Raw genomic sequence first — 26901 nt, 5'->3', positions numbered from 1 at the left:
GTTTTACTACAGAGAGTTGGACCTTCTCCTGTCTGTAGAAGTAGGAGTAGTAATTTCTGCTCTTGCCTATACTGCAAAACCTGGAAAATTATGAAAGCCTGTGCAAGTATTGTGATGAGTATGATGGAGGACCCTGTAAATAATATCCCTGTGGTCGTATTCACTTCATAGCAGTAGGTCCTTTCAGTCTGAGAAATTATCGTTCAGATAACTAGGCGGTCCTAGGTGAAAAATTACAGTGTGAGATGGAACACTGAACTAGAGCCGTACTTCTGTTCCGTTGTTCACATACCCCTGTCTTGATTGAAATCCTCAAGGTAAACATGAGGAAACTGGTTTTACTGAAAATGTAAAATGTTTGGATTTATAAATATTGGTTTCTGCTTTTCTGAATGCCATCAGGTATTTAATTTATCCTTTGGAGGCTACAGACAAAACTGCATATATGCCTTTCTTTTTCCAATGCCCTTGTTAAGTCTTGCAGCTGTTGCATGCATCTTGTGCCAAGGTATCCTGATAATGGTGCTTCTCACTCAGTAAGAGCTTTCTCTCTAATTTACTCAAGAAAGTGGCCAAAGGCCAGAATGTTGGTCTGTGTCAGACTGCTGGTTTTGTGACAGGCTTAGGGTGGTGATGGGAAGCCTTAGAAGCACAGGCAGCAAGTGAAAAGGTGGGGGGAAGAGGCGAGGAACAAGCAAAAACCAGTTGATTAAAGGAAAAAAACTCCAACAACAAAAATCCCCACCTCAAACAAACAAAAAACCCAAACCAAACAACCCCTCCCCCCCCCCCCCCCCCCCAAACAAAAACAAAAAGCAACCAACCAAAAACCCAAGAAACCCAACCAAACTTAAAACAATTATCACAAATCAGTTTAAGTGTTCTGAGCATTTCAGGAAAGGACTGTTTCATTTCCATACAGTGGTTGGTACAAATGTGTCCAGACACTGCATTTTCTTTTCAGTAGTACTGTGCATTAGCGGGAAATAATTTAAGAATCATTTACTGAGGAGATGCTATTTAGTTATTAAAACTAAGTTCATAAACAGTGCATAGTGAAAAAGCATTAAACAAACACCTCAGCTTGTCAATTAAGTTCAAGTACTTATTGTTGTAATTTGCTTTACATGAATGGCTTGTCTTTGCCAAGTCTCATATGCAGTTATTATTTTAATGGAAATTTAGCCTATCATTCTTTTGTTCATCAAATTAAATGTAACCTTACTAATTATCACTGTGTTCCAGACTTTGTAAAATGCGGTTGAGTTCAGATAGTTATCTAATTTGGCAGGGAAGGAAAGCAGTGTCTCATCTACTCTTTTCCATACAGAAAATCAAAATCTCTGCTCTATGTAGCTAATCTGATGAGTGCATGAGTACACGGTTAACAGAATGTCACATGACCATCACTGTTGTACTGCAGTAATATTAAAGGTTACGTAACAGTGGGGTGTAAGTGATTCAAGTCCTTAATTCAGAGTTTCAGCCATGTATTAACAGCAGTGGCCTAGCTAGAGGTTAGAGAGTACATAAGGTTAGAGAGTACATAAGGAATTAACTGCTTTTCTAGATTGGAAGTTCAGGTACAAAGAGCCTACTTGCTCTAGTTCAGCATTTGACCTAAACCCAAAAGCACTCCATAAGGAGATTTGCAGATATGTTAATACTCCCACAGTGGGTTCTTTTGTTTTGTGTTTGATAAAACCATTCTGGGTGTCAGATACTGGTTTCAATATCTTGTTTGTTGTTCTCACTGCTTTTATGCAATTGTCCCAATTTTATCAGATCACCAGCGGTTTTACAGTGGTTATTTCCCATGCGTGGTTTCTCGTGTTTAAAAAGTAACCTAAAACTTTTCCTCAGGGAACAGGATTCCGGCAAATCTACTGATTCAGCTTTTCTGGGGCAATAAATCAATAAATTTTAAATCTTGCATAACCATTGGAGGCCTTTGTCACTATTAGCTGTTCTCTAATAACAATCCTAAAGAGGGCTGAGTAGCATTATCTTGCATTTGCTGACAACTGAGCACTGATAACTGCTGCAGCTAAGTTGGTGTATAGTTTTGTTGTGGCAGTGTAACCTGATTGTATGTCTGACTCTTTACTACTGGGAGTCCTCCAGTACAGATGAAATGGATGCAGTTAATGCCTCTACGTGTTTGTGCTATATGATTTATCCAGAGAAACTTTGCTTACATCTTAAGTGAATAGTTCGATCAGCTAATGAAATAGAACACTTGACTATGTATGTTTTCAGGTACCTTTGGGGTAGGGGATAGGAAGAGCTCATCATGCATGCTGTTCACAGCATGCATTCTTTAACTTCATATTTTTGTCTTAACCCCCAAATATCCAGTATTACTTTTTTTTTAATATATTATTTCAAGATAAATAAAGGATCCAGACAGAATTCCAGCATTAATACAGACAGTGACATTAAGAAGAAAAGGGGGCTATATCATGGAAGAGCTGGAAGCTTTCAGGTTTTGGGATCCAACTGTCAACAGTTGTGACGCAAAATTCCATGCAGTGCTGCGGTATATAGAGGAAGACGGAAAGAAAAAATCTGTCTTCTTTTAAAACATACCCAACTACATAGAGCATTTCTTTGATTTTTATGTTTTTTGCCCTACGTGAAGATTCCTTTTATGTTTATAATGGATCATTATTGTTATTGTGACTTTTTAAAAGAGAACAGCAGAATCTGATCTATAAAGCTGTTACTGAAAATGTGCCAGAGCAGTACTTAATTAGAAATATACTTTATTTATATGTTTCACTGAATTTCTAATTTGATGGTTTGAAAATGGGTATTTTTTTCCAGGTCAGCCTATTTCTAAATGGGCAGCACGTTGAGACGTTTGAGGAGGATATTACCTTTACATCAGATGAGGTTGTTTCATTTGATCCACCTGAGATTAGCACTGAATTGAAAGGTATGTTTGTCTTTGTCCTGGAAAATCACATGCTAGATTTTGTCTGTGAAATATATTTTACCTTTTTATATTTTTAAGTCCATTGTAAAATACTTAAGCAAAAGAGGTTAGCATCACACAGTATAAAATGAATTTTAGACTGTAACAGGTTTTTAAGTTGTTATTCAAAAAGCCTAAGCCTTAGACACAACTGAAGATGGTTAAAATGCTGACTTTAAATTGAAACATGGTTTCAAAGTATACTGCAATCTTACTTTGTTAATCCTGGGAATAGTTAAGTTTACCTTACATCAAAATAGATGTGTTCAGAATGGAGGACAGACTTAACAGAATGGTTAACATTTAGATAATTAAAACTTGGCCCTTCTCCATATGGCAGCTTTCACAAAATGCAGAAGAATGGGATCAACCTGGAACTGGTGAGTTTTAAAGAAAGACACACAGGGCTAATGATCCAGCATGGTAATTCCTGTGTTGCTGTTCGATTTGTCTAACCCAGTTTTCTGCAGAAATAAAAGAAACTTGAGAAGGGCAAACCAGTGAGCTGAATGGAGTGGGTCAGGATGTCAGCAATGAAAAGGAAGTGTTCAGTGTTGTTCATACAAGCTAGGTACTAGGTTACAGATTATTGCAAGTTAGACACTTGGAAAATTCTTATATTCTTTCTAATGACAGAACTATATACAGTACTTCTTAACGTATAGCACACTTTTTACTTGCCTTTCAGTCCTAGCAGAGTCTTTATTACCTTGCTCCTCCTCACTAGAGAAATGAGAGATTTAAAGCTGTATTTTAAAATCTAAGGTGGCTGTAGCTAAATATTACTTGTTAGAAATAGTTCTAAAAATAATACTGATGCTGAAAGAGTGATTCAGGTATTTAAGTCTGTGTATACTCAAAAAATTACTGATGTGAAGGTACCAATATGGTAACATTTATTCTGGATTCCACATATAGATGAGTAGCATTTCTCAAAAATTATTAATAGAATAGTGGAAGAACTAATTATAAGTTAGTAGGGAATGTTCTGGATCACAGAGAGAAATACTGGAATACACATATGACTGTGCATGATGCCATTTGAAAGTCACTGACAGTGGATGCCTGGTTGCCATGCATGAGTTTATTTTCCCCACGTAAACATCTCTAATGTGATGACTTGTGCGTAGCACAGAAACAAGTTAAACTCTGAAATGTGTTTTCAGCTCTTACATTTATTGCAAATCTGTTGTCACATCAGAATCCTTATGATACCTGAGAGTTCCCAGGTAGGGAGCAGTGGGGGATTTGCACCATTGAACTGTGCAAGTTTGTTCGGTTTAATAACAGGGTTAGCAAAGGTTCTGGTGTTTTGTTTGTTTTTTTTTTTTTGCTAAGGTGACTACAATCTTAAATATTGGAGAAACAAAAATCTATTGGGCTTCCCATTGCCTTCTTATCATTGGAGAAAACTTTCAGAGATGCCTGACATCAGTATTTAAGTACTGAATTCTTCAGTCTTCATTCAAGCAAACTGCACTTTTGAGGGACAGCAGAGCTCCTCTGGTTCCTTCTCCTGAGAAGGATCTCTGAACTTTTGCCTTTAGTTGTAAATAGAAACGTTTTCTTTATGTGGCTAAATACTTACCTACTTCTGTGGCTTAAGGCCATGGACAGCATGGATGAGAAATAGACAAATGGATTACACTGTAAAAGGAGTAGCTTCTGCTAAAACATTTTCTGTCAGCATTTATTAAGGAGGGAAGTAGTTTCATGGTTATCTCAAGTGTGAGGGACTGTTAGTTGTCTTTGAATAGATAAGAGAAATATGTGAAAATGGATTTCAAAAATGCTGCTGGATGTGGTTCTGGAAGGGTGGAATTTGAATTTACCATTTGCCCTAGCTTTGAAGGGAATTCTTTATGTAGATTTGTTTAAGATGTTTATTAAATGAAAACAATTTCCTGATAAACAGATCATGAAAGATAAATCAATTAGGGTAATAATGAGAACACCAGAACACTGCCTTGAACTGGTTTTGTTTAAAGAGAGGCTGTCAAAGACTGTCTGTGTAAAATGTCTGATGGAGAAAAGACTTCTACAGCTTATACAGTTTAAACATTGTCATACTTTAGCCTTTGACGAAGGACTGCATTTCTTCTTTAGGGGTGTATTGAATTCATTTATTAAAAATAATGTGATTTCTGTGGTGTATGAAATGTGGTAGTCTTGTCCAAAATTAACAGTGAGCTTTAGCTGGACTTTTTCAGATCCTCTCACAATGGAGACGGTTAATCAAATGTAATATTCCCCAATTAAATAAATACAATCTTTAATATTTTCTGAGACGTTTTATGGCACATTTCTGGTTGAAGTTGTGACAGAGCAGGAAGGCTGGTGCTTCTCTGCTCCAAATGTTCCCCCTACTGGTGTCTGAGAGCAGAGAGATGGAAGAGCAGCTACTTCTGTGCAGAAGGATCAGAAAACGGCAGGAAGGGGTCAGAGAGGAGGGCAGCTGAGGGATGGGAAGTCTGCTAGGGGTCAGGAGTATAGATGAGTCCTATCAGCAAACAACTGAAACTGGGTGGCAAAGTGAGCACTTCATATCTTGCTTTGGGGAACAGAAATTAAATGGTGACAGCCTACTAATCTTAGTTATTTCAAGAGGTCTGTGCGGTGTAACTTAACCATCAAACCTCACATATAAACTGTTCTGGATTTGGGCAGGAGTGGGTTTGCTTTTTTTGATGTATTGATGTAAATTGATAAAAATACCTAATATGAATTCTGATCAATGAAACACAACAATCTTTATGTTCCTAAAGGTTTGAAATTCCAATTTCAGACATCAACAAGTTAAAAAATAAGGTTGGCTTCCTGTAGCACATTTATGACCTTTTCTTAGATAATACTAAGATATTTACGAAATTAGTGATTTGAAAAAGAAATCTTGAATTTCTTCTATGCACCTGAATTAGTAACTGTTATAAGTGGCTGTGAAAGTCAGATACACGTGGTGTCTTGAAAAGGAATTTTAAATTGTGACTATTCTCTACAGACAGTGTCAGAATAAACAGACCTTACACGATTATCAGGATGGTAGCAACTACATGTGCTTTCTACCTGCACTGGAAGCAGAGAGATTTAAGGGGACAGAAGTTGTAACCTAGTCAAGAAATGACAGGAAGCTGCTATGCCTCCTTCAGAGATACCACATTGCTAAGATCAAGATGATTTTTCATATTCAAAGGTGGTGTAAGAGATGATGTCTGGCACAGCATTCAGCTGTAAAAAGATAATAGGGATTTGGGAGATGGAGCAAGAGGGATCAATTTTGTAGTTTTAGCCTTCAGCCTCGCCTCTTCTCTAGATGTTCCTGTGGGAAGAAAGCTTTAGAGAAATGTTTTCAGGAATACTACAAACAATGCAGGAAGTTAAAATGACAGTTACTACTTCAAAATATACTGTTATTTGCAGCTGTCTTTAAATGTATTCATTTTTATGTTGTATAGATCTGCCAAGTGGTCCACATACTTACCGCTTAGAAGATCTTGCCTATACTAGAAGTGGAGACAAAGGCAACTCTGCAAACATAGGTATTTTTCTTGCTTTCTGAACTGATGTAAGATTTTCACATAAGTTTCAGTATCAAGTGCTGTTCTTTTGTAAATCTCTCGCGTCACTTGATTTTTGTGGGGTGTTTTTAATTGTCTCTGCTGAAACAACAAATAGATATAAAACAAGGATTTTTGTAACGAAATATCGTTAGTTTTATGTTCAGCGGCTGTTGAAATCTGAGGTGCTAAGAAATAATACTTGAATGTCATGAAAAAAAATACATGCAAAGAAAAATCTTTGTTTAGGGCTGAAAAGTAAAGAAATGAAGTTAAAAAATGCCTTTTTAAGGTTTCCTTTACATGTCAGTTGCTACTCCTTCGTGGATATGTTGCGTCATGTAGTCTCTTGGTTGTTCAATCGTTTGTAATATTTCCGTACATGAATTTTGTGACATATATATGGCTAAAATACCAACAGTGTTTGGAAATACCAGTTGTTCTTGCATGTAAGAGAGTGGTTTTATTATACTGTTAATCCAAATGGTTTATTTAAGTGTGCATCTCTCTACCTTGATATGCTGCTTCTTGCATTGTTTAATAATTCCTTCTGTTCCTTACTTCTGCATGCAACAACTGGCTCTCTTACTTGTTGGAAGATGAGAGCGTGTGGTGTTCAAAGCTCAGTATGAATTAAAGGTGCGTTTGCGGTTTGATTTGCTGTCATGCTAAAAATGATGAATTTTATTCATTTATATTTAGGGATATAGTTTTCTTCTTCTTGTTTGTGAAACTGTTTTTTGGGTTGAATGAAGGAATTATTATTGTTATTGTTTAGTGTTATTAATTATTATTAATAATTTCCTTTTTTCTTTTTCTTTACTCATGGTTGGCCACTGTTGCAATATAGCGTTGCCAGATTGTGAATAATGCATAGCTAATAGCCTTCCTCAGATATAAAGACACTACTGCTTTATTAAGGAACAACAATAACAACAACAAACTTGACCTTGAAGATTAATTTGGCTTCAAAGTCCACAGAGAAAAAGATTCTTGTGACACCAGTCTGCTTTCCTGATCCTGCTGTGGAGCCTCAGCTTCAGCATAAAGTTAACCTGAAGTTTATGAAAGCGTATTTACAGCAATAAAAATGTAACTTCTCACACTTACATCAGGATTTCATGCTTAGGAGGAGGGCAAGATCCAAACTTTCAGTCACTGATGGTGCCTTGTTACGGTTAATTGCAATTACTTGTCTAAGTCTTGCAAACCATTTAGTGGAAGAGAACTGCCTGTGGGTTGTTTGTTGTGATGTCATTGTTCTTCAGGTGTCTTTTCAGTGGCAGGAACTGCAGCCAGAAAAAGTCCAACAGTCACAGTGTGGGAGCATTCTTTCATGTCATGCTCCGCACTACCTCTAGGGATAGAGGGAAAACTGTCATAGTGTTGTGTTTTATTCAAGAGTTCATTAAAAAAGATCCATATGTACAATTTCAGTTAAAAGGAGGATCACAGATCAGTTTTGAAAGCATAAATACAAATTGGTTTTAACAACCCCTATTCTAACTAACACCAGTTATACCCAACAGGTGTGATAGCACGGCATCCCCTCTACTATCCGTACCTAAAGAAAACTTTAACTGCTCAAGCCCTGGAGAACTACTTCCAACACCTTTTTGAGCAAGAAAAACCTGAAGAAGAGCTAGTAACGAGGTGAGTAGTTTGTTAGCATAAATAGTGCAAACACGGGTACTGTCTTCAGTATTTTTTCTTTGCCTTTTCAAATAGTAACTTAAACTATAGTCATTAAAAAAGGAACACAAGCTTGGGCCTCTCCTAAAACTGGACAAAGGCAGTTTAGTGAAGGTATTTAAATTCCCAGAATTAACATACTAGTGTTGGGGCTATTTCTTTGTTCTGTTCCAGTACAGAATGTCTCTACCAGATAAAAATAACTTAATGTCCTCTGAGAAATTTAACTTCCCATTGTTCCTTAACCATTTTGAGACTGCAGGAGCCTTAGTAACTGAAGCTTCCCAAGACTCAGCCACTGCAGAACTGGCAGCTTGACATCCCCAAAATGCTACCACAGCCATCAGACACATGAAGTTCACTTACTTGAGAGAAAGTATTCCTTTGAGTACCACACTCTGACCCATTTTTTTGCCATGCATACCAAGCCAGAATTTAAGGGAAGAAACCCCAAATGCACAGCTAATTTCCCTGTTTAAAATATGAAAGAGCATACATTGCAAACAGGACACTTGTACCTTGTATTCACCTACAAAAGAATATTGTCTGCCAGCAGACAGCATATGTAACATTTTTGGTTTCCTGATATCTTCACCTGATGCTCAGGGTCCTTCCTGAGCAAATGAGCCATACACTGTTATTCTAGGATGTTGTAGGATAATAGGACTCATTCTCCTAAGGATGTCCAATAAAACAGTCAACAGATTTTAAATCTTTTCCTGTTAAAAAAAATTCAAAAGCTTAATACTGCAACAAACCATTTAGTCTTCTAAAATATGTTTTGATAACAAAGTCAGTTATTCTGCAACTGTGGAGATTCTGCCAAAATCATATATTTCCATTGATAGTGGATAAACTGTTAAATGTTCTTTTGCTTATTCAAAGAGCTTGAGTTGGAGGAGTGCACCTCAGAGCTCAGAGAGTTCTGAGTTGTTTCAACCCCTGATCTTTGAGTTGTAAGTGCTGTTCTTTGTCTTTATAAGCGGCTCAGTGCAGATCTCACCCACTGTTTTGTAAGTGCTAACAAATCTATGTGTCTGATAAATTGTAATACTGAGAAATGTAATTAAATTTCCTCTGAAACAGCAGAGAAGGGAAGAGATCAAAAATGTCAAGCCTCTTAATGATACTTCTAGAAATTGATTCATTGTTGTTCCTTAATGCTGTTTATGTTCATAAATAAAAGTTTAAGTTTGCTGTGTCTGGATGAAGCCAATTTATTTTGATTAATTAGATTATCTGTTCCTGGGTTTGGCTTCCTTTAATGATGTGATAATGGAGCTCTGTGAGTGAATTGAAAAACTACTAGGGAAAAAGAGTAAATCCTTTTGTGGAAAAATTTAGGATTATAAGGATTATGCTCATGTGCTTCAGATTGTATAGTTTCTTTTTAAATTACTTTTTTATATTTTAGCTTTAATTGTCATAAAAAGAGCTATCTTACTCTTTCATTTTCCTTCATTTCTTTTATTTAAATTGAGTGGTTAAGAAATATATATTGGTTTTGCTACTAAAACCATACCAGCCATGGCTCTGCCTCACTACAGAACCAGTTGCCTTTCGTTGTTTCTCATTAAAACTGTTAAATAGGTGTACTGAACAGATAAAAGGTGGAATTATTTTGATAGAGAACAGTGAAAGCTCCTAAACTTCCAGATTTTCAGGTAGCATAGTAACAAAAGGTGGTCTTTCAACCCACTCACCCCCATACCCTAAAACCCCAAACCGATGCGATTGCTCCCCATTCTGTATAGAGTGCATTTGTAAAAGATCTGATAATCTTAAAATATGGAATAAGAAACTTTTAATATAGTGATATTAGGTTAGTCATTTAAGAAGGGTAGTAAAAATATCCTCTGAGAATTTGCTGGCTTCATCTTCTGAAATACTATTATCTTTATGTTTTGAGCATCCCATCAGAAATAAAAATGACAGACAATTTCTTCTTATGGGATATTTTTACTAAGAGCTGAAGAACAAGAAATGAGGATACTGATGCTTCTAGAATGCTTTTTTTTTTTCTTTTAAAGTATATTTATTACTGGGGAGTAAAAATACCATTCTGTAGTATATCTCATATGGAAACACCTCTTTAAGCCTATGGACTCAGTTCCTGCTTTCCTCTGATGGAAGGAATTCTATCTTTTCCTTGGTTTAAATGACATTACTATTTCTATGCATTTTAACAGGAAGTTCACAGGGAAACCTGACTTCTTTGAATATGTACAGACAGCACTTTAAAGGAAGTAGTTAAGTAGACACCCCATTGTGCATAAGAGTTCAGCTAGAACAGTGAATTTTCCTTGTTTTACTGGTTCCTGTCACAGACTTGGTATTCTTTGAAGGATTTATTTGTTTTCTGTGCTTTTTAAAAGGAGCTCTTAAAATTTTTGATTGAATTGTACAACTGGATAGTATTTTCTTCCTTTAGATCTCAGTTAATTAAATTGTTAAATTGTACTGGGTAAATGCATGTCAACAGTTTGGTTAATGTATTGTTGCTGCTTAAGACTGTTAGGACGGTTATAGTGGTTTTTCTTTTTTTTATTGTGGGAGTGTATTTATTGTGAAGAAATATTTTGGATGCTCAGATTCTTCAACCAGGACTTAAAATACTGAAAATGCTGATCTTTTTATATAATTCTGTAATCCTAGTTTTTAGCTAGAGTATCTTACTGTAAATACTTCCTCCAAGTACTTGAAGTGCATGTGCCATTCTGACGTTCAAAATGAAGATCTGTTGTTTGTGTTACATACTCCCTTTGCCAGAATGACTGCAGAAAGTGAAATGAAATTTTTCCACTCTTTTGTGTGCTTCTGCTGTTGTACACTCTTCAGTTTCTCTCATGATTTGTTTAAATGATTGATTTTCATGAAGCTTCTTTTGAGAGCTCTGTAATACGTATTCCATAAGTCAAGTTCTTGTGGAGAGATCTGCCATTTGTGAGATTGCTTGCTGCCTGGAAGTCTTCACTAGCTTTTCAGAGTAAAATTTACAGTATAGTATAGTAATACAATATAGACCTGTAGTTTTCATAGTATATGGTTATTGGTAATTTGCATTGAGTTTTTCGGTTGAAAATTTTGTGTGGTTCTCTGATCCTGCTATATGTAGTTGATTATCCTATTACATTTAGCAAATTATGTAGATGACTTATTGTGGAAATTGCTTTATTCCTTGTATTCCTGTTGTCTAGTAGAGCACAGATTAATCAAACTTTCCTGCCTTCTGACTGGATTTGCCTTTAAGCATGCATGATAGTGTTTCCTGTCAACTAGTTTTGAAGGAAGGTCAGCCGAATGCTAACACCAGTTTTCCTCTTAATAACTAACAATTATAATGCTAGAGTGTGGTAGTGTTGGGGGTTGGAGTGGCTGCCGTGCGTGTCGCCAGAGTTGGAGTACTGGTGTTCAAAACCCTTAAAATTCTCAAACACTGTAGCAAACAAACAGGGTAAAATTCTCAAACACTGTAATCAGCCTGGAGGAGAACAAAGAGGTCAGAAAGAAGGAAAATGTAGGAAGATGTGTGTCCCGTCCCCCCCTCCATAGGCTGGATCTCCGAGGAGAAAAGGCAAAAGGTGTAATTACTAGCAGTTCCCAATAGATGACTCCTGAAGTACAGCGGTGGCAGCTGTGCTAACTACACATACCGGATTAGTTTCACGGCCAGCAATTCTAACATTATAAACCCAGTGTTACAAAGTACAGCAGAATGATAATCTTAGGCCAGGCCCAAGGATAATAAACACCACTGCAGGGAATGCATGCTGCAAGTAAGGTATTATGTAATGCAACAGCTCTTGAGAGCAAGTAAATCAGCACTGTGAGCAGTGACTATTAAACCAATACAGTGAATGTTTATAATGTTTTGACACACTCTGGTCGGATCTGTCATTATTTCAGCCCTTTGTCCCCCACATTGGACACCAAAAAGGACTGTCGTGATAAGTGATGCACAGTTGCTCACCACTCACTGACATACACCCAGCCCAACCCGAGCAGCAATTGGTCCCTTTTGGGTGACTCCCCCCTAGTTTATGTGCTGGGCATGACGTGCTGTGGTATGGAATACCCCTTTGGCTAGTTTGGGTCAGGTGTCCTGTCTCTGCTTCCTCGTGGCTTCTTGTGCCCCTCCTCACTGGCAGAGCATGAGAGACTGAACAGTCCTTGATCAGAAAAAGCATTACTTAACACACCCATGTTTTAGGTGTTGCTATCAGTGTTATTCTCAGACTGAAACACAGCACTGCACCAGCTACATGGAAGAAAATTAACTTCATCCCAGTTAAAACCAGGACATAATGAAAGAGTACAAGGAACAGTGAAAACAGTGTCTTGCCTAGCAGATAGGTGCAGACATTCCACAACTACTGTTTGCAAGAGCATAGTGAGAACCTGAAGTGTTTGGAGGAATCGTCTCCTTCCAGGAGAGGTTTAGGTCATATGCCCAAGATACAAGGGTGGTGAATATCAGAAAGCCATAATTTTTACAATGGTAAAAAGGAGCTGAAAAAGATTAACCTCAGAATGACAAAATCAGCAGTACAAGACCACTGCAAGAATCCCAGCTATTTCAGAGAGCAGGTTTGGAGGGATCCATCTCAAACTGATGAAGATCAGATAGATGACTAAAGAAAAATAGGTGGTGGTGGAGGAAGTGGGATTCAAATTGCAGCAGTCACACCTCTGGAGACAGAGCAAGAATTGGATATAATCTTTCTCAGTTGTTCTTCATGTCACGTTCTGATTAAATCCTTTTCCTATGGAAAAAAAAAAGGAAAGCTATCAAGTCTTTAGACCAAGAAAATACTGGAGGAAAGCAAAGCCAAAGAAAATAATACAAGGAAGATGACGAAACACTGAAAATCTGTGCAAATGGAAATATGCTGTAGATCTATTTATAGAATTTGAAACAACTTTGTTAGGAAACCGCAGAGCCATTTTTCCAACTTCTGTGAAAGTTTCCAAATTGGAAATGCACCAGTCAAAAGCAAGGATGGAAAAATGCTTAGAGTGGCAATGAAGAAAAACAGGTCTGTAACATTGAAATAAAATTTTATCTGAGCAAAGTACATGGCTGCAAGAAAGCGTTGAAGTGTACCTGTACTTTTCATTTGCTATTATCTGTAGTTAAGGGTTCGATCTAGTGACTCATAGTTATTTCTCAGTAATAAAGAGGACGCATTATCAAGGAGCTGGCAGCCTTTGTTAGCAAAAGCGAGTTCCAGGAATTAAGTAATTGTACTTTTCAGTACAGAACTAGAAAATATTAAAAATACTTCCTTCTGGCCACTGTGTTCTCTGAGTTCATATTGGATCTTGAACCTCTTGTCTACGGAGCTTCCTATATGGGCTTCAGCTCTAGGGGGTGGGTGGGGGGCTGCTGGTGAAGTAGAAAGGGACCTCATGACAGATGAAGGAGTTCTGAACTTGAATAAGAGGAGAATTATTACTTTATGGTACTACCGTAAAACTATTACGGACTGTTGATTTGGAGTAAGGAGAAGGAACAAGAAGGCAGGGAAGATGATGGGTTCATTTTCGTTTAACTTTTAGGCTTGACTCAGTAGTGGGGTGCCATCAGTAGTGTGAAATTTTTGCATGCTGTCTTTTGCTTGGTGATCTGTGCAAGTGTTTCTTACAAAATCTCCTGAGAAACAATGTGCGGATTTTATTTTACAGATATGAGTTGCCAGGAATCCATGGATTAAATTTTGTTCTGAAGAATTCCCTTGGTGGTGGTGGCATAGCATCCCTAAGAAGTGACCCACAGGCATGTATCAAAGCATTGATTTTAATGTCATTATCTTTAATATCTGTGTATTAAACAGTCTGTTTGTAACCAACTTTTGGGCTGGAACTGTTAAGCTTTTGGCTTTTACTCTTTAGTTCCTTTTAATTTCCTGTTTATATATGTTATCTATGTATGTTGTTTTCAAACCTTAAAAGAATTAGGGAAGTAGAAAGTTATTTAGAGTATTTGGTGAAAAGGACGTGTACAAGGAACTATTCAGTGTCTTTGAATCAGTTAAGCTTTTTATGGTGTGCTGCTGGTGCTTAGATGCACCAGCAAAATTAGTTTCTCAGAAAAGGCTGTCTTGTTCTGGAGAATGCAGAATTACTAGACAATTCTGATTAAATGTTTCCAAGTGTATACAGGAACCATTAACTGTACAAGAGCTCCTCGAGCTTAGCCTGTATAGTTAAACCACTGATAATTAATATAAATGTGAAAGATAAAAGTAGATGGATAGGTGATCTCTTTTGTTGATGATATGTGAATGCAAAACTATATTTTTGCAAGCGTACAATTTCAGTGTTAAATATTTGAAATATCTAAACCTGAAGATGAGAGATCTTAATGAGGCAATCCTGTGGCTACAGCAAAGCACAGTTCTGCCACCATAGGCTGAGAAATGCTTATGTCCACAAATAAGTTCAGCATAGTCAAGACAACTGTTCACAAAATAAGCTGATGCTATGTATGAATCATATAGCAGAACTGAACCCCAAATAAATTGATTTTAGTACTAGGTACCAAGTAAGTTGAAGAAACCATTCAGTCTGTTCAGGTTTAGATGCTTGAAAATTCAGCTGTATAGTTCTTATTAGGTATACTGATTCACAAGTGAGAAATCCAAACTTCTATTTATCTTTTCCATTTATTTGGCTAACCTACAATCCAAGGCTTGAAAAAACTCACCCAAAATTTATGTAAAAGTATATTTAGAGATAAGTATTCATAAAACCTACAAAACATACTGAATTCTCACCCTGACTATAGGAAAAATACCTTACTAAACCATTTATAAGAATTTAATTTACAGAGGTGGTATATTTAAGATAGTAGAATGAGATGTTGGTTTTGTTCTTTTTCTTACAGGGCAAAGCACTTGGACAGATGCTGTTGGATTTTCAGATTAAAAATGTTCCTGATTTAAAATCACTGATAGAGTAACAGGTGTTTAATACATATGCTTTTAACACTGAGTGGTATCAAAACGTTACAAACAAGAACTGGCTTCTTGAGATATTCTTTTTTCTTAAAGAGTAGAAATTAGTGACAGTTATCTCTCAGAGGCTTAGCTATATGGCACAGATTAGCAAATGTTTTGAGCAATACAAGACTAATAGCTTTGTCTTTGACTGATAACATTTCCCGTCCAGATAATACATTGGATGAAGAATTAATTTATTTTCTGTAAAAAAGAATTAATTAAATTGCAACATAACATTTAATAATAAGATGAACTTTGTTCAAAGATGGAAATTACATCCTGTTCAGTCCATTTCCCTTTTCCTTCTGTCAGTCTTTATTTGAAAATTAAATGGACTGATCTAGCTGTTCTGTGCACAGAATGAGGCTGGATAACCTGCTGTGCATTGCTGCAGAGTCAGCATGGTCTGGTACTGGGGAGCAGCTTTCCCTGTGGGGCAGTAAAGGAAAGTTATAATTGCTGTTGTTGTACAGTGACTGGTAGTAAATGCTGACCTTTGATGGTGATCCACCAAACTTCCAGCACTTTGTCCAGCTAATGACAGGTTTCATTATTATATTTTACAACATCTCTTACTAGTTAATCTGTCGATTGAAAGCAGTGACTGTTAAGAAATTGCAGATCTTAGTGTGGGATTAAATCTGAAGATGAGAATGAAGACCTTGCGCCCACTGTAGGAGAGGAACTGGTTCGAGACCATCTTAAAAATCTGAATGCGTACAAGTCCATGGGACCTGATGAGATCCATCTGCAGGTCCTGAAGGAGCTGGCAAATGAAGTTGCTAAGCCATTGTCCATCATATTTGAAAAACTGTGGCAGTCAGGTGAAGTTCCCGATGACTGGAAAAAGGGAAATATAACCCCCATTGTCAAGAAGAGGAAAATGGATGACCCGGGGAATTACAGACCAGTCAGTCTCACCTCTGTGCCTGGCAAAATCTTGGAGCAGATTCTCCTGGATGGCATGCTAAGGCACATGAAAATCAACAAGGTGCTTGGTGACAGCCAGCATGGCTTCACTAAGGGGAAATCCTGCCTGACCAATTTGGTGGCCTTCTATGATGGGGCTACAGTACTGATGGACAGGAGTAGAGCAGTTGATGTCATCTACCTGGACTTCTGTAAAGCGTTCGACACTGTCCCACACGACATCCTTGTCTCTAAATTGGAGAGACATCAATTTGATGGATGGACCACTCGGTGGATAAAGAACTGGCTGGATGGCCGCACACACAGAGTTGTGGTCAATGGCTCAATGTCTGGCTGGAGACCAGTAACGAGTGATGTCCCTCAGGGATCAGTGTTGGGACCGGTCTTGTTCAACATCTTCATCGCTGACATGGACAGTGGGATTGAGTGCGTCCTCAGCAAGTTTGCCGATGACACCAAGCTGTGTGGTTCGGTTGATACGCTGGAGGGAAGGAATGCCATCCAGAGGGACCTTGACATGCTTGTGAGGTGGGCTGATGCCAACCTCATGAACTTTAACCATGCCAAGTGCAAGGTCCTACACCTGGGTCAGAGCAATCCCAGGCACAGCTACAGGTTGGGCAGAGGAGAGATTCAGAGCAGCCCTGTGGAGAAGGACTTGGGGGTGTTGGTTGATGAGAAAATGAACACGAGCCGGCTTCAGTGTGCGCTGGCAGCCCAGAAAGCCAACCGCATCCTGGGCTGCATTAAAAGGAACGTGACCAGCAGGTTGAAGGAGGTGATCCTGCCCCTCTACTCTGCTCTTGTGAGACCTCACTTGGAGTATTGTGTGCAGTTCTGGTGTCCTCAACATAAAAAGGACATGGAACTGTTGGAACAAGTCCAGAGGAGGACCATGAGGATGATCAGGGGGCTGGAGCACCTCCTGTATGAAGAGAGGCTGAGGAAGTTGGGGCTGTTCAGCCTGGAGAAGAGAAGGCTGCGTGGAGACCTCATATCATACTTCCTGGGACAGTATCAGGGTGGAAGTTCTGGCCTGACAACGGTGTGTATTTCTTCTGCAGAAGCCACAGAAATATTACTCCACATGTTCAGGTGTTATGTATTCAGAAATCAGTATTTTCCTTTATTTTGGGGAGACTATTAATTGTTAGTGCTGACAAACGAGATAAAATTATGAAAAATATTTTAAATTGTCACCAAAATACCTGTTGTTCCTAAATCTGTTTGTGCTACCCCTAATACTAATTTCCTAGCCTTCTGATTGCTAATGAAGACTATACAATGAATTATTCCCACCTTTTCTGTGGTTTTGTTCATTTGCATTGAAGACATCATAAATTAACGCTTTATCCAACTAAACACACTATTCTCTTAGTGAGTCATAAGTACGATCTATGTATACAGTATGATTCTGTCTAGTTGTAAACATGAGTCATTTCATTGCAGAAAAATACCCAGCTTAATAACCAGCATGCTGGTTTTATGTTTACAGCCCTTGTTTGTTAGAAAATTCTTGTTAATAATGTGGAATCCTAACAAAACAGACAAAGGTATTGAGAGGAAATGAAAAAGGGGTAGACTTCAGTAGCAAGGATATCCTACAAGGATAAAAAGGCTACAGTAAGTACTTGCAGTTCACTCAATATGCTGCTAAAGTGACTCTGTAAATGTGTATGCAATCATTTCTGAATAAAAGTGAACATTTATAACGAACAGATTTGTTGCAGTTATTTATGTTGTTTCTTCTACTGGAAGAAGAGATACTTAGTTCAAAGGTTCTTTGTTCTGGGGTGGTTTCATTTGCCTGCAGTTTCATGCATTGTCTTGCTAGGTCCCTTCTCCCTTCAGGTTTTATCTGTTCTGTCCCTGGTCTTTGTTAAATACAAAACCTGAAAAAGTGATACTCTTTTCTGGAGAGCTGGTCATTTACAGCTCTACAATGGAAGCAGCAATTAGCTGAAAAGAATGGTACAGTGTTCAAATGGGTTGGATATGGGAATACAAAGGAGTTATTTTATCTCTGGAATTGCCCTTTTGGATGCTGTGAGACCATCCCTCACAAACATGCTTTCTGTCCCATTATTTCTTTCAGTGCAGCAGCTTAAACCAAGTGGGCATTGCTTTTCAGATACTTTTCTTGCAAATCACAGCCTCCAAAAATCCATATCCAAGGATTTTATTCTCCTTGACCTCCTTCACATGTTTTGAATTCATGAACCTATACTTGTTCCAGCAATCCCAGCTGACCTGAAAGCTGGTTAAAGCTGCACTTGTTTCTTAATCTACAGAATTGAGAAAGGTTTGGTAAAACATACATTGTGCTCGAACATGAGTGTGTACGCAGGCAGCATAGGTTTGACCTCAGTCACTTAAAAGCGTTTTGCCTGCTTGTTAAACTAAGGCTGTTCCTCACATGGATGAGAATTTACCCTTTCAATTGCCTTCTTTCCTGCTTTTTCTCTACTGCATTAGCTGTGAGGGCAGGATGGAGATCATAGTGCCTAGTGTATAAAACAAGGTTCTATATAATATAAGTTTCAGTGCTTACATCTCTTATGTGGGATGTTTTTGTGCTGTAGCTCATCCACTCTACAAAACAAAGGCTGAATTCTCTTACCTCTCACAGTTTTCTTTTTGCATCTCACCTAACTCTTCAAAATAAATCATGGGGTTTATCATTATAAGTATTCTACAGCAGCTAACAGTCCAAGCAAATACTTTGCCAATGTTTGCTCTTTAATATTTCAAAGTGATTTTCCCACTGCAATTTGTGTGTTAAAGGTACAAAACTTATTATACAAAAGTGACTCAAGATAAAGGAGGATGTGCCAGGCAAAAGTGTATTTTCAGTTTAGCCAGCTCCAGTGAAGCCATTTTCCCACTAGAATAGGAGGGACCAGAGCAGAGGAAAAATAACTGTAAGTATACCTTTCAGATTTCACTTTGCATCATGGCAGTTTGAAAGTAATAGGACTGCAGCCCTTCAGGTTTGAAAGCAGAAAGTGTTGTGTTACATGTTGCCATTCAGGAATCTGAATGGCTTCATTCAGAAATGACTTGATGTTGTTTGAAGTGCTTTTCAGTCAGGGATGCTCACAACCATTATGAGGTACCGGTGAGGCAGTATCTGAGTGGATTTCCCTTAGTGGGGATGTGTGTTGGCTGGAGAAGTGAGGCTGTTCTGGAGACGTGTCTGCTGCCCCTAACTCTTGTTCTGTCTGAGCCTGAAAATAAGTGAGTAGTCATGGGGGAGGGAGAGGAGGGTCTTTAGTGCCTCGGGTATGAGGAAATTACACTGCAGAACTGTCACAGCTCTCGCCTTAGTCCTTTGAAACCCTCCCATGTAGTAAGTCTCCTCCTCCTGGCAATTCCTCTTCTTTGGTTTCATCCTGATTTCCTTTCCGGATTTACTTGAAATGGACCCTAGTGTTTTTGGGATTAAAGCTAGCTGGCATTAAGAAGACAAACAAAGGATGTCTCAAAGTAAAAGATGCCATTGGGAACTGTCTGTGTTTGCCAGGAGTTCACCGAATTCCTCTACCTTCCTTTGGGCTGAGGAGAGAAATCTGAACTGTAGAACTGAAGCATCTCTTAGCACCTAATTCAGCAACGCTCATCCAGGCATTCCCTTGACATCTTGGGGGTGGGTGTGTGGAGATGGCAGCCCAGGGCAGGACCAGTGCTCATCCCTGCAGGAAGGAGACAGGAACCTTTCTGTGCCAGGACTTTCTGTGGAGGCTTTGATAACCTTCTGGCTGTGGCACAATCAATGCTCCAGTGCTGTGACCATTGCCAGATGGGTGAGACCTGTTACCATGATGAGGGGGTTTAATCTTTTCTTTTTCCCCTGTCCCTTAAAAATATGCACTAATTTAAAATGAGAAAAGCTCCCCCCCCCCCCCCCCCCCCGTTTTTATTTACTAGTAGCAAAAGCTTCAAACCTTCCAAATACATTTAAACATCTTGATTCTGAATGAAAGAAGCTCTCTCAATTATGCAATTATGCAGGCTGGTGGCTAATGCTCAGGGCTCTTGTCAGCATCACAAGCCACATCTATGTAGTATTTTCTCTTTCATAAGTGACACAATTTGAAGTAGGGGATTTGACTGAGGTGAGCCTCTGTTGCATAAAAACTTGGCTGAGACTCTCCAAAGAAAATCCCAAATGCCTGATTGCTCTGGTGAGAGGTGCTGGGGCTCTGGGCTGTAATCAACGACCAAACAAGAGGATATGGCTGGTCTCTCTCATAGCAGGTGAAACAAGGTGAGGATGGCCTTCAGTTCTCTGAGAAGCTGCTCTCTGCTGCAAGCAGAAGGAAACAGGAGGGCAACACCAGCCACGGGGTTTTGTTGGCAAGCAGTGAGGTAACCCACTTGCCTGAAATACTGTATTCACAACGGTGTGTAAAACTTGCTTTGGGTCATCAATAAGCCTCATTTTCCCTGTGCACAAGATCCAGCCTGAAACCTTGGTTCGGTATCTATGGTAGTAGGAAGCTCTCACCCACTGGATCCTTCACATCCACTTTGCCTTTCTGCTCACACCAGAGCTGTTCCCTGATGGAAAGGAAAAGGGATGGAGAACCTTTCCTCTTCCTTTTCTAGTATGACCGAAGGAGGTCTACAGCTCGACAGCGGTCTAGACACCTCGTTCGTGATCCACAGACTCTCTGGTTGAAAGTCACAGAGGAGAGAAAAATGACTTGGTGTTCCAATAGGGCTGGCCTGGGGAGAGGCACAGGCACAGGCTCTTCCACACCAGCGCTCTTCTCGCTGCCTGTTTCCGTACTTGGCACCGCGTGTCTTGCCTTGCCTGCCCGCCGGCGAGCAGACCCGGGGCGCTGGCAGCTAAGGGGCTGGCTTTGGGGTAAGGTGCTCCAACAAACCACTTCTCCGGCAGTGCTCCCACCCCCTGCCCCTCTCACTCCGCGTTTCCCACGGGGCCGAGCGCTTCCCCTGCCGCCGAGCGGGGCTGTCTGCGGAGCGAACAGCCGCTGGCAGCGGGGATGCGGCCCCCACCCTCCCGCCGAGCCACTCGCAGGCCCTGTCATCTTCCAGGTAAGATGAATGTCTGCCCCATCCATCATCCCACGGTCCCCGAGGCGACGGGAATTCGAACCTCATCAGACGGGGATGGGCTGGCTTTGTTGGCCTGACAGGGCCGCTCTTTTGTGGGCTCCGTTGCCAGGATTTAGCCATTTACATAATGGATCAGCATGAAACAAAACGCGCGGGAATGCCTCTTCGCCTGTTCCCACTCTTTTTCAGCCGGGCGAGTTAATTCATAAATGCGGATTCCCTCTCTCCCTCGGAGACCTGTTTTCTGCCGAGGAAGAAAGGCGCGCTCCGAGGCCACCGCTCCGCTCCGCTCCTCGCCCGCCGCCGACTGAGCACCGCGGCAGTCCCCCGCCTCCCTCCCTTCCCCTCGCCACGCGGGGCTCAGCGGGGCGCTGCCTGGAGCCACTTGGGTCCCGTTAGCAGGGAAAGGTGAACGAGGCGGACCCGGTCCCGGGAGGGAACCCTCCTCGGCGTTGCCCTGGAGGGTGAAGGTCGCTGAGCGCACTTTGTCTTGCCCTTCTCTACCTGGGCAGCGCCGGCGGTTGCTGCAGGCGGCGGCCGGCCCCAGGGTCCACCGCGCCACCCCGAGGGCCGAGCCGGGACCGGACTGCGGGGTGAGCCGGGTGGGCTCCCCGGTGAAGCGTGGCTGCTCGTCGGGGCGGGCGCTCCCCGATGGGCTGGCCCAGGCGCCCGCCCCGCCCCGGCCGGTAGCCTAGAAAAGCGGGTGCGGGGGGCGGGGGCTGCTCGGCGGCTGCCAGGGCTGCCCCCGCCGACCATGAAGAACCCGGTGCCTCAGGTAGCGTCGCTGCTGCTGGAGAAGCTGCTGCTCCTCGTCCACGTCCGGCCCCTGCCCTCGAGCTCCAGCGGGGAACCGCCGCCGGCCCCCGCCTATTACGACACCAGCTGCTTCAAGCGGGGTGACCTGCTGGAGGTGCCCCGCACCCTTTTCATTCACTTCGGCATCTACCTGGGCGAGAACCGCGTTGCCCACCTGATGCCCGACATCCTGCCCGCCTTCACCGGCGACCGCCGACAGATCCAGCAGGTCGTGACCAACAAGCGGCTTATCCTGGGCGTCATCACCAAGACAGCCAGCATCCGCGTGGACACGGTGGAGGACTTCGCCTATGGCGGCAGCATCCTCGTCAACCACATGGACCGGCTGTTCCAGGACCAGGTGCTGAGTAGCGAGGAGGCGGCCCGCCGGGCGGAGAAGCTGGTGGGCGCCACGGCCTACAGCCTGCTCTGGAACAACTGCGAGCACTTCGTCACCTACTGCCGATACGGATCCCCCGTCAGCTTCCAGACCGACAAGGTATGGCCCGAGCCACCGCCGGGGAGGCGCGACCCGCGACGGCGCGCAGCTGCCTGGAGACGGGCGGCCGGGAGCGGCAAGGCACGGCCCTTCCCGGCTGCGGCGGTCTCCCGGGCGCTCCGCTCCCCTAAACTGAGTGAGCGCCGGACCCCCGGGATGCTGCCCGGGGCCGTTCTCCTGGAGCAGGCGGGCACTGCCGCGGCGCTGCTCGGCCGGGTGGGTGGCCGGGGCTCTGTTGGCTTCAGGTGGCGAGGAAAGCGAAGCGGAATTCATAATACAATTACTGTGCTCTTAAAATGCTCGGAAGCAAGTCAGTGCTGCGGCCGGAGCCAAAGCCGGGCCCGCGGGAGAGCCGGCTGGCAACTGCCTGTTCTGAGGGAAGGAGTGGGCATCTTCAGCTGTCCGGTTGAAGCTTTCCTCCTTAACCCTTATCTTTTCCTCTTTCCTTCTTTTTCCAGTTCTGTGAGACTGTGAAGATGATTATTCGCGATCAGAGGAGTGTTCTTGCTTCAGTGCTGGTGGGATTAGCATCGATATTCTGCCTCGGTTTGGCACCCTCCACCACGCTGCCTACGATCTTCATTCCCTTCTTTCTGTGGATGGCTGGCTAACAGCCTTCCCAAAGGCTCGTGACCAGCACCTGTATATAGGATGTATACTACTGTATTTATGAAAGCACACATTAGTCATCATCATTGTGTAAAGTCTCCTAACCTTGTGTGCCACTTTTAAATACAACTTTGTCTAGAACACAGTGCACAAGGCAAAGCTTACTGTGTAAGCCAAATAATAGATTTCCTGAAAATCTCGGTACATTTTAACACACCTTTAAATCATGAAAAAGTAGGGTTATGATGCAGTTCTGCTCCTTGCCTTTCACTGTAAGCGATTCCGGTAATATTCTTCATGTTCCTTAATTTCTTAGCTACATACCCAGGTGCCACAACTGTTACTAAAAATAGATGATGGAGTTCCACGAAGTGATGAATATTCAGAACAAACTGCTTACCTCTTCATTCGGTAGATATAGTGAGTATTCAGAAGTTACTGGCTCTGTCTCTAAAATACTCTTCAGTGGAGATCCAAGTGAGTAAACTGACTCTTTTTGATAGCAAAGCAATAAAACTAACCCTAGGTTGGGCTCTGGGTGCTGCAGAAGCACATCTGGGACTGGCCACAGTCATTTCCCTCTTGGGAAATGTTCGCAAATCTCTCATTCACATTAACTGCATAAACACTGCTGTACTGAACAACTCTTTAACTGAGTTCATGGTAAGGAAAGATGGCAATTCGTCAGCATTTTCTTGCCGCTGGGAGTGGCTAGTGTGGCTAAGAGAAATGGTGACAGAGGGCTTGAGGGGGTACAGGAAGAAGCTAGAATGCTTTATGACAACCAGTAACATCAGACATCAGAAATTTCCAGCGTTGCAGGGCACGTGGTAGGGAGGAGGAGGAGGACAGAGGCCAATTTAGTCCCTACCTTCCTTCGGTCACGTGACCCATGTGAGTGCCGTAAAGCATCCAACATCATTGAAGCATTTTCTGTGGTAGCTTTATTGTCATTTTGGATATTGCCTTAAAACAAACACCTCTTGGTGAAAGATGGCATGCCTTTGTATACTCATCTCTTGCAAGTAAGTACTCACTTTCAAGCCATCAGCTGGTGTTTCATCCTGTTTATTGAGAATGTGTACTGTTGGATTTGAAATCAAGTTAATCTGTTTGAGTGCTAAAAACCTTTGCTAATTTATTTCTTAGCAATATCTTGATGTATGCAGAGAAATTGTTCAGCTTCTGGAATGTCTTCTGTGTGACACATGTACTTATACACATTCACGTGCTGTTGCCTGTCTTCCTTTCTAGTCAAAGGCAAATACGGCGGTGTATTCACCAAGGACTGAACCTGAGATTTGTTTCTTTCTGTGGGCAATGCTCCGTATCTTGTCATCAGCTCTGCTACTGAAGTGGCCACTTTTGCCATTTTTAGAGACTCATTTTAACTGTGCTATAAACCCCCTTCTTTTCCCCTAGACCTTACAGCTGCTTGAAGATGGGATTCTTGAACTGTGAGTCTACTTGGCTGCTCTCTAACCATCTTTCTTCTGGCTTCTCCACTATAACCGACAAAGAATGTAAAGACTGGGGTGAAATTCCAGGCTCATAGGAAGCAGCAGCCTGACTGCTGCTGCCATCAGCCAAGAGGGGATTCCAACTCAGCTTTCGGTGCACATTCAGCCTGCAGCCCAGCTTCATGGTGCTCGGTACCAATTTCTGTTGGATCCTTGTAAGCTACTTCTGCTCTGCTTTCAAAGATTGCAATGCTCAGTGTAACTGTTTTTAGTAAACTTCTAAAATTAAGGTGTTTTTTAATTAACATGAATTGCTTTTTCACAGTGTATGCATTAGTAATATCTACATAAATTCCAGTGTGGTTTTTTTTACTTGCTGTGTATAAGGTATGAACTGTAGTCATTACTGTAATTATATAAATAGAATTTATTCATTTAAAAACATCTATCAGCCTCTTGAAATCGAGTATAATGCTATAGCATTACTCTAACATATCCCAGTAGGGCACTGAACAGTCCATTAACATGCAGCTACATGGTGTCTGATTACAGGTGGGCTTTTCTTTTCCCCTTTGTTTACTTGGGATTTATAAGAATTCCAGTAATTCTTATGATTTGCTTATACAATAAACAGTGGGGTCATGACCACTAACCAAATCACAAGTGAGATTTCTGGAAGGCAAAGAAATGTTCCCGCTTTAACTTCAGTATCTAAGGACCTTGAACATTGTGTTCAGTTCTGGGCCCCTCACTACAAGAGAAATACTGAGGTGTTGGAGCAGGTCCAGAGAAGGGCAACAAAGCTGGTGAAGGCCTTGGAGCACAGGTCTTATGGGGAGTGGCTGAGGGAACTGGGAGTGTTTAGTTTGTAGAAGGACTGGGGGGACCTTATCATTCTCTACAACTACCTGAAAGGAGGCTGGAGTGAGGAGGTGGCTGGTCTCCCAAGTAACAAGCGATAGGACAAGAGGTAATGGCCTCAAGCTGCACAAGGGGAGGTTTAGTTGGATATTAGGAAACATTTCTTCACCAAAAGGATCATCAGGCATTGGAACAGGCTGCTCAGGGAAGAGGTGGAATCACTGTCCCTGGAAGTGTTCAAAAAGTGTGTAGATAAGGCCCATAGTGACATGGTTTAGTGGTGAACTTGGCAGTCCTGGGATAACAGTTGGACTTTATCATCTTAAAGGTCTTTTCCAACCTAGTTGATTCCCTGATTCTAAGACCAGCACTTTGCTAATGCTGTTGAGCAAAAAGCATCCAGATCAGACTGGGGGACTAAAGCAGGATTTTCACAGGTGTCTATGAAAGAAATGAAAGCAGTCTGGTGCAGACTTCCAGCTGCATTAGTAGAGAATTTTCCTTCAATATGTAAACTTCTAAGCTTATGACATAATGTTTTACTGTATCCTTTCATCAAAGACAAGTAATAATGTGGGTATAGGAACAGAAGTTCACTTGCATGTTCAGTTTTTCCTACCACCTATAATTCTAGCAGAGATCTGGAAATTTTGTTACAGGTCAGGCATGAGTTGATTCAGTCATACTCTGAGGGGGGAAAACATGACTAGTAGGCATGAATTCTCATGTTCAGCTCAGTGTGTGGTGTTTGTGCTTTGAAATATTTTGGTAAATGTCAGTGTCAACTTTTTTTCTGTAACTATGTGAGTAAAAATAAGCACTTGTCCTAGGTGGAGCACTGCATTTCAGGCGTGAGCTCAACTGTGATGCCACTGAAATGAAGGAGCTAGTTATAGTATGATAAACACAGAAAACTGTGGAGCAGTTCAACTGTTTGGAAGTGTGTGTGCTTAGAAATGAAGTTGTTCATTAGTAACTAAGTGATGGTGATGAGGAGTGTAAGTCTAGAGCTGCAGCTTATTTTAGTGGTGGGGCTATTTAGAAAAGCTGTGTGGTTAAGCCAGAATATGGAATGGAGGAGTGTAACAATCACCCCTGTGCCACTGGGAAAGGCAAGTAGTGAAGATACCAGATTAAAAGGATAGATATTTCACTTCAGGCTTTCCAAAGAAAACAAAAACAAAATGAGTATCCACAAGGCTTAAAATATTTTTACAAAACATGTATTTAAAAGAAAAAAAAGGAAAAAGAAATTTGCTAAATGAAGATATTAGAACAGTGAGCTTTCTGTTTGTATTAATTTTAGCTTGGAACATAAATGATTACTCATTTTGTGGTGAACAGTCATCTGCTGCTTGATTTCACCTTTGGGTCCTCCTGTGCTGAAGGAGAATTCTACATATAAATACCATTGAGGCTTTTAATGAAAACAAAATCATAG

At 41.2% G+C, this 26901-nt stretch overlaps 2 protein-coding genes across 4 annotated transcripts in view; both read left to right on the top strand.

The window, feature by feature from the left end:
- The window catches only part of LOC133280997 (uncharacterized), a 57758-nt gene extending 42188 nt beyond the window's left edge, over positions 1–15570 (top strand). For 2 of the 3 annotated variants that reach the window (XM_061476098.1, XM_061476088.1), the window contains 5 exons: positions 2827–2938; positions 6430–6513; positions 8061–8184; positions 13909–13999; positions 15110–15570. In XM_061476098.1, coding sequence (XP_061332082.1) covers positions 2827–2938; positions 6430–6513; positions 8061–8184; positions 13909–13999; positions 15110–15184 — 486 coding nt within the window. In that variant the 3' untranslated portion in view covers positions 15185–15570. Of the gene's footprint in view, positions 1–2826; positions 2939–6429; positions 6514–7130; positions 7171–8060; positions 8185–13908; positions 14000–15109 lie in introns of those variants that run through there. The other variant, XM_061476107.1, reaches the window with a different exon arrangement.
- Positions 15571–21886: 6316 nt separating this feature from the next.
- On the top strand, positions 21887–25045 carry LRAT (lecithin retinol acyltransferase). The gene is made up of 2 exons (XM_061476078.1): positions 21887–22530; positions 22989–25045. Exons 1-2 carry the CDS (start codon positions 21991–21993, stop codon positions 23139–23141), a joined length of 693 nt encoding a protein of 230 aa, XP_061332062.1. The 5' UTR covers positions 21887–21990; the 3' UTR covers positions 23142–25045.
- Positions 25046–26901: the final 1856 nt, after the last annotated feature.

Source organism: Pezoporus flaviventris, unplaced genomic scaffold (genome assembly GCF_033815535.1).
Source record: "Pezoporus flaviventris isolate CSIRO_AGI_PZ_B2104156 unplaced genomic scaffold, CSIRO_AGI_Pfla_v1 ptg000002l, whole genome shotgun sequence".
NCBI classification, from domain to species: Eukaryota; Metazoa; Chordata; class Aves; order Psittaciformes; family Psittacidae; genus Pezoporus; species Pezoporus flaviventris.
The sequence above is the reverse complement of the archived record's forward strand: the minus strand, read 5'-3'. Positions and strand labels throughout refer to the sequence as shown.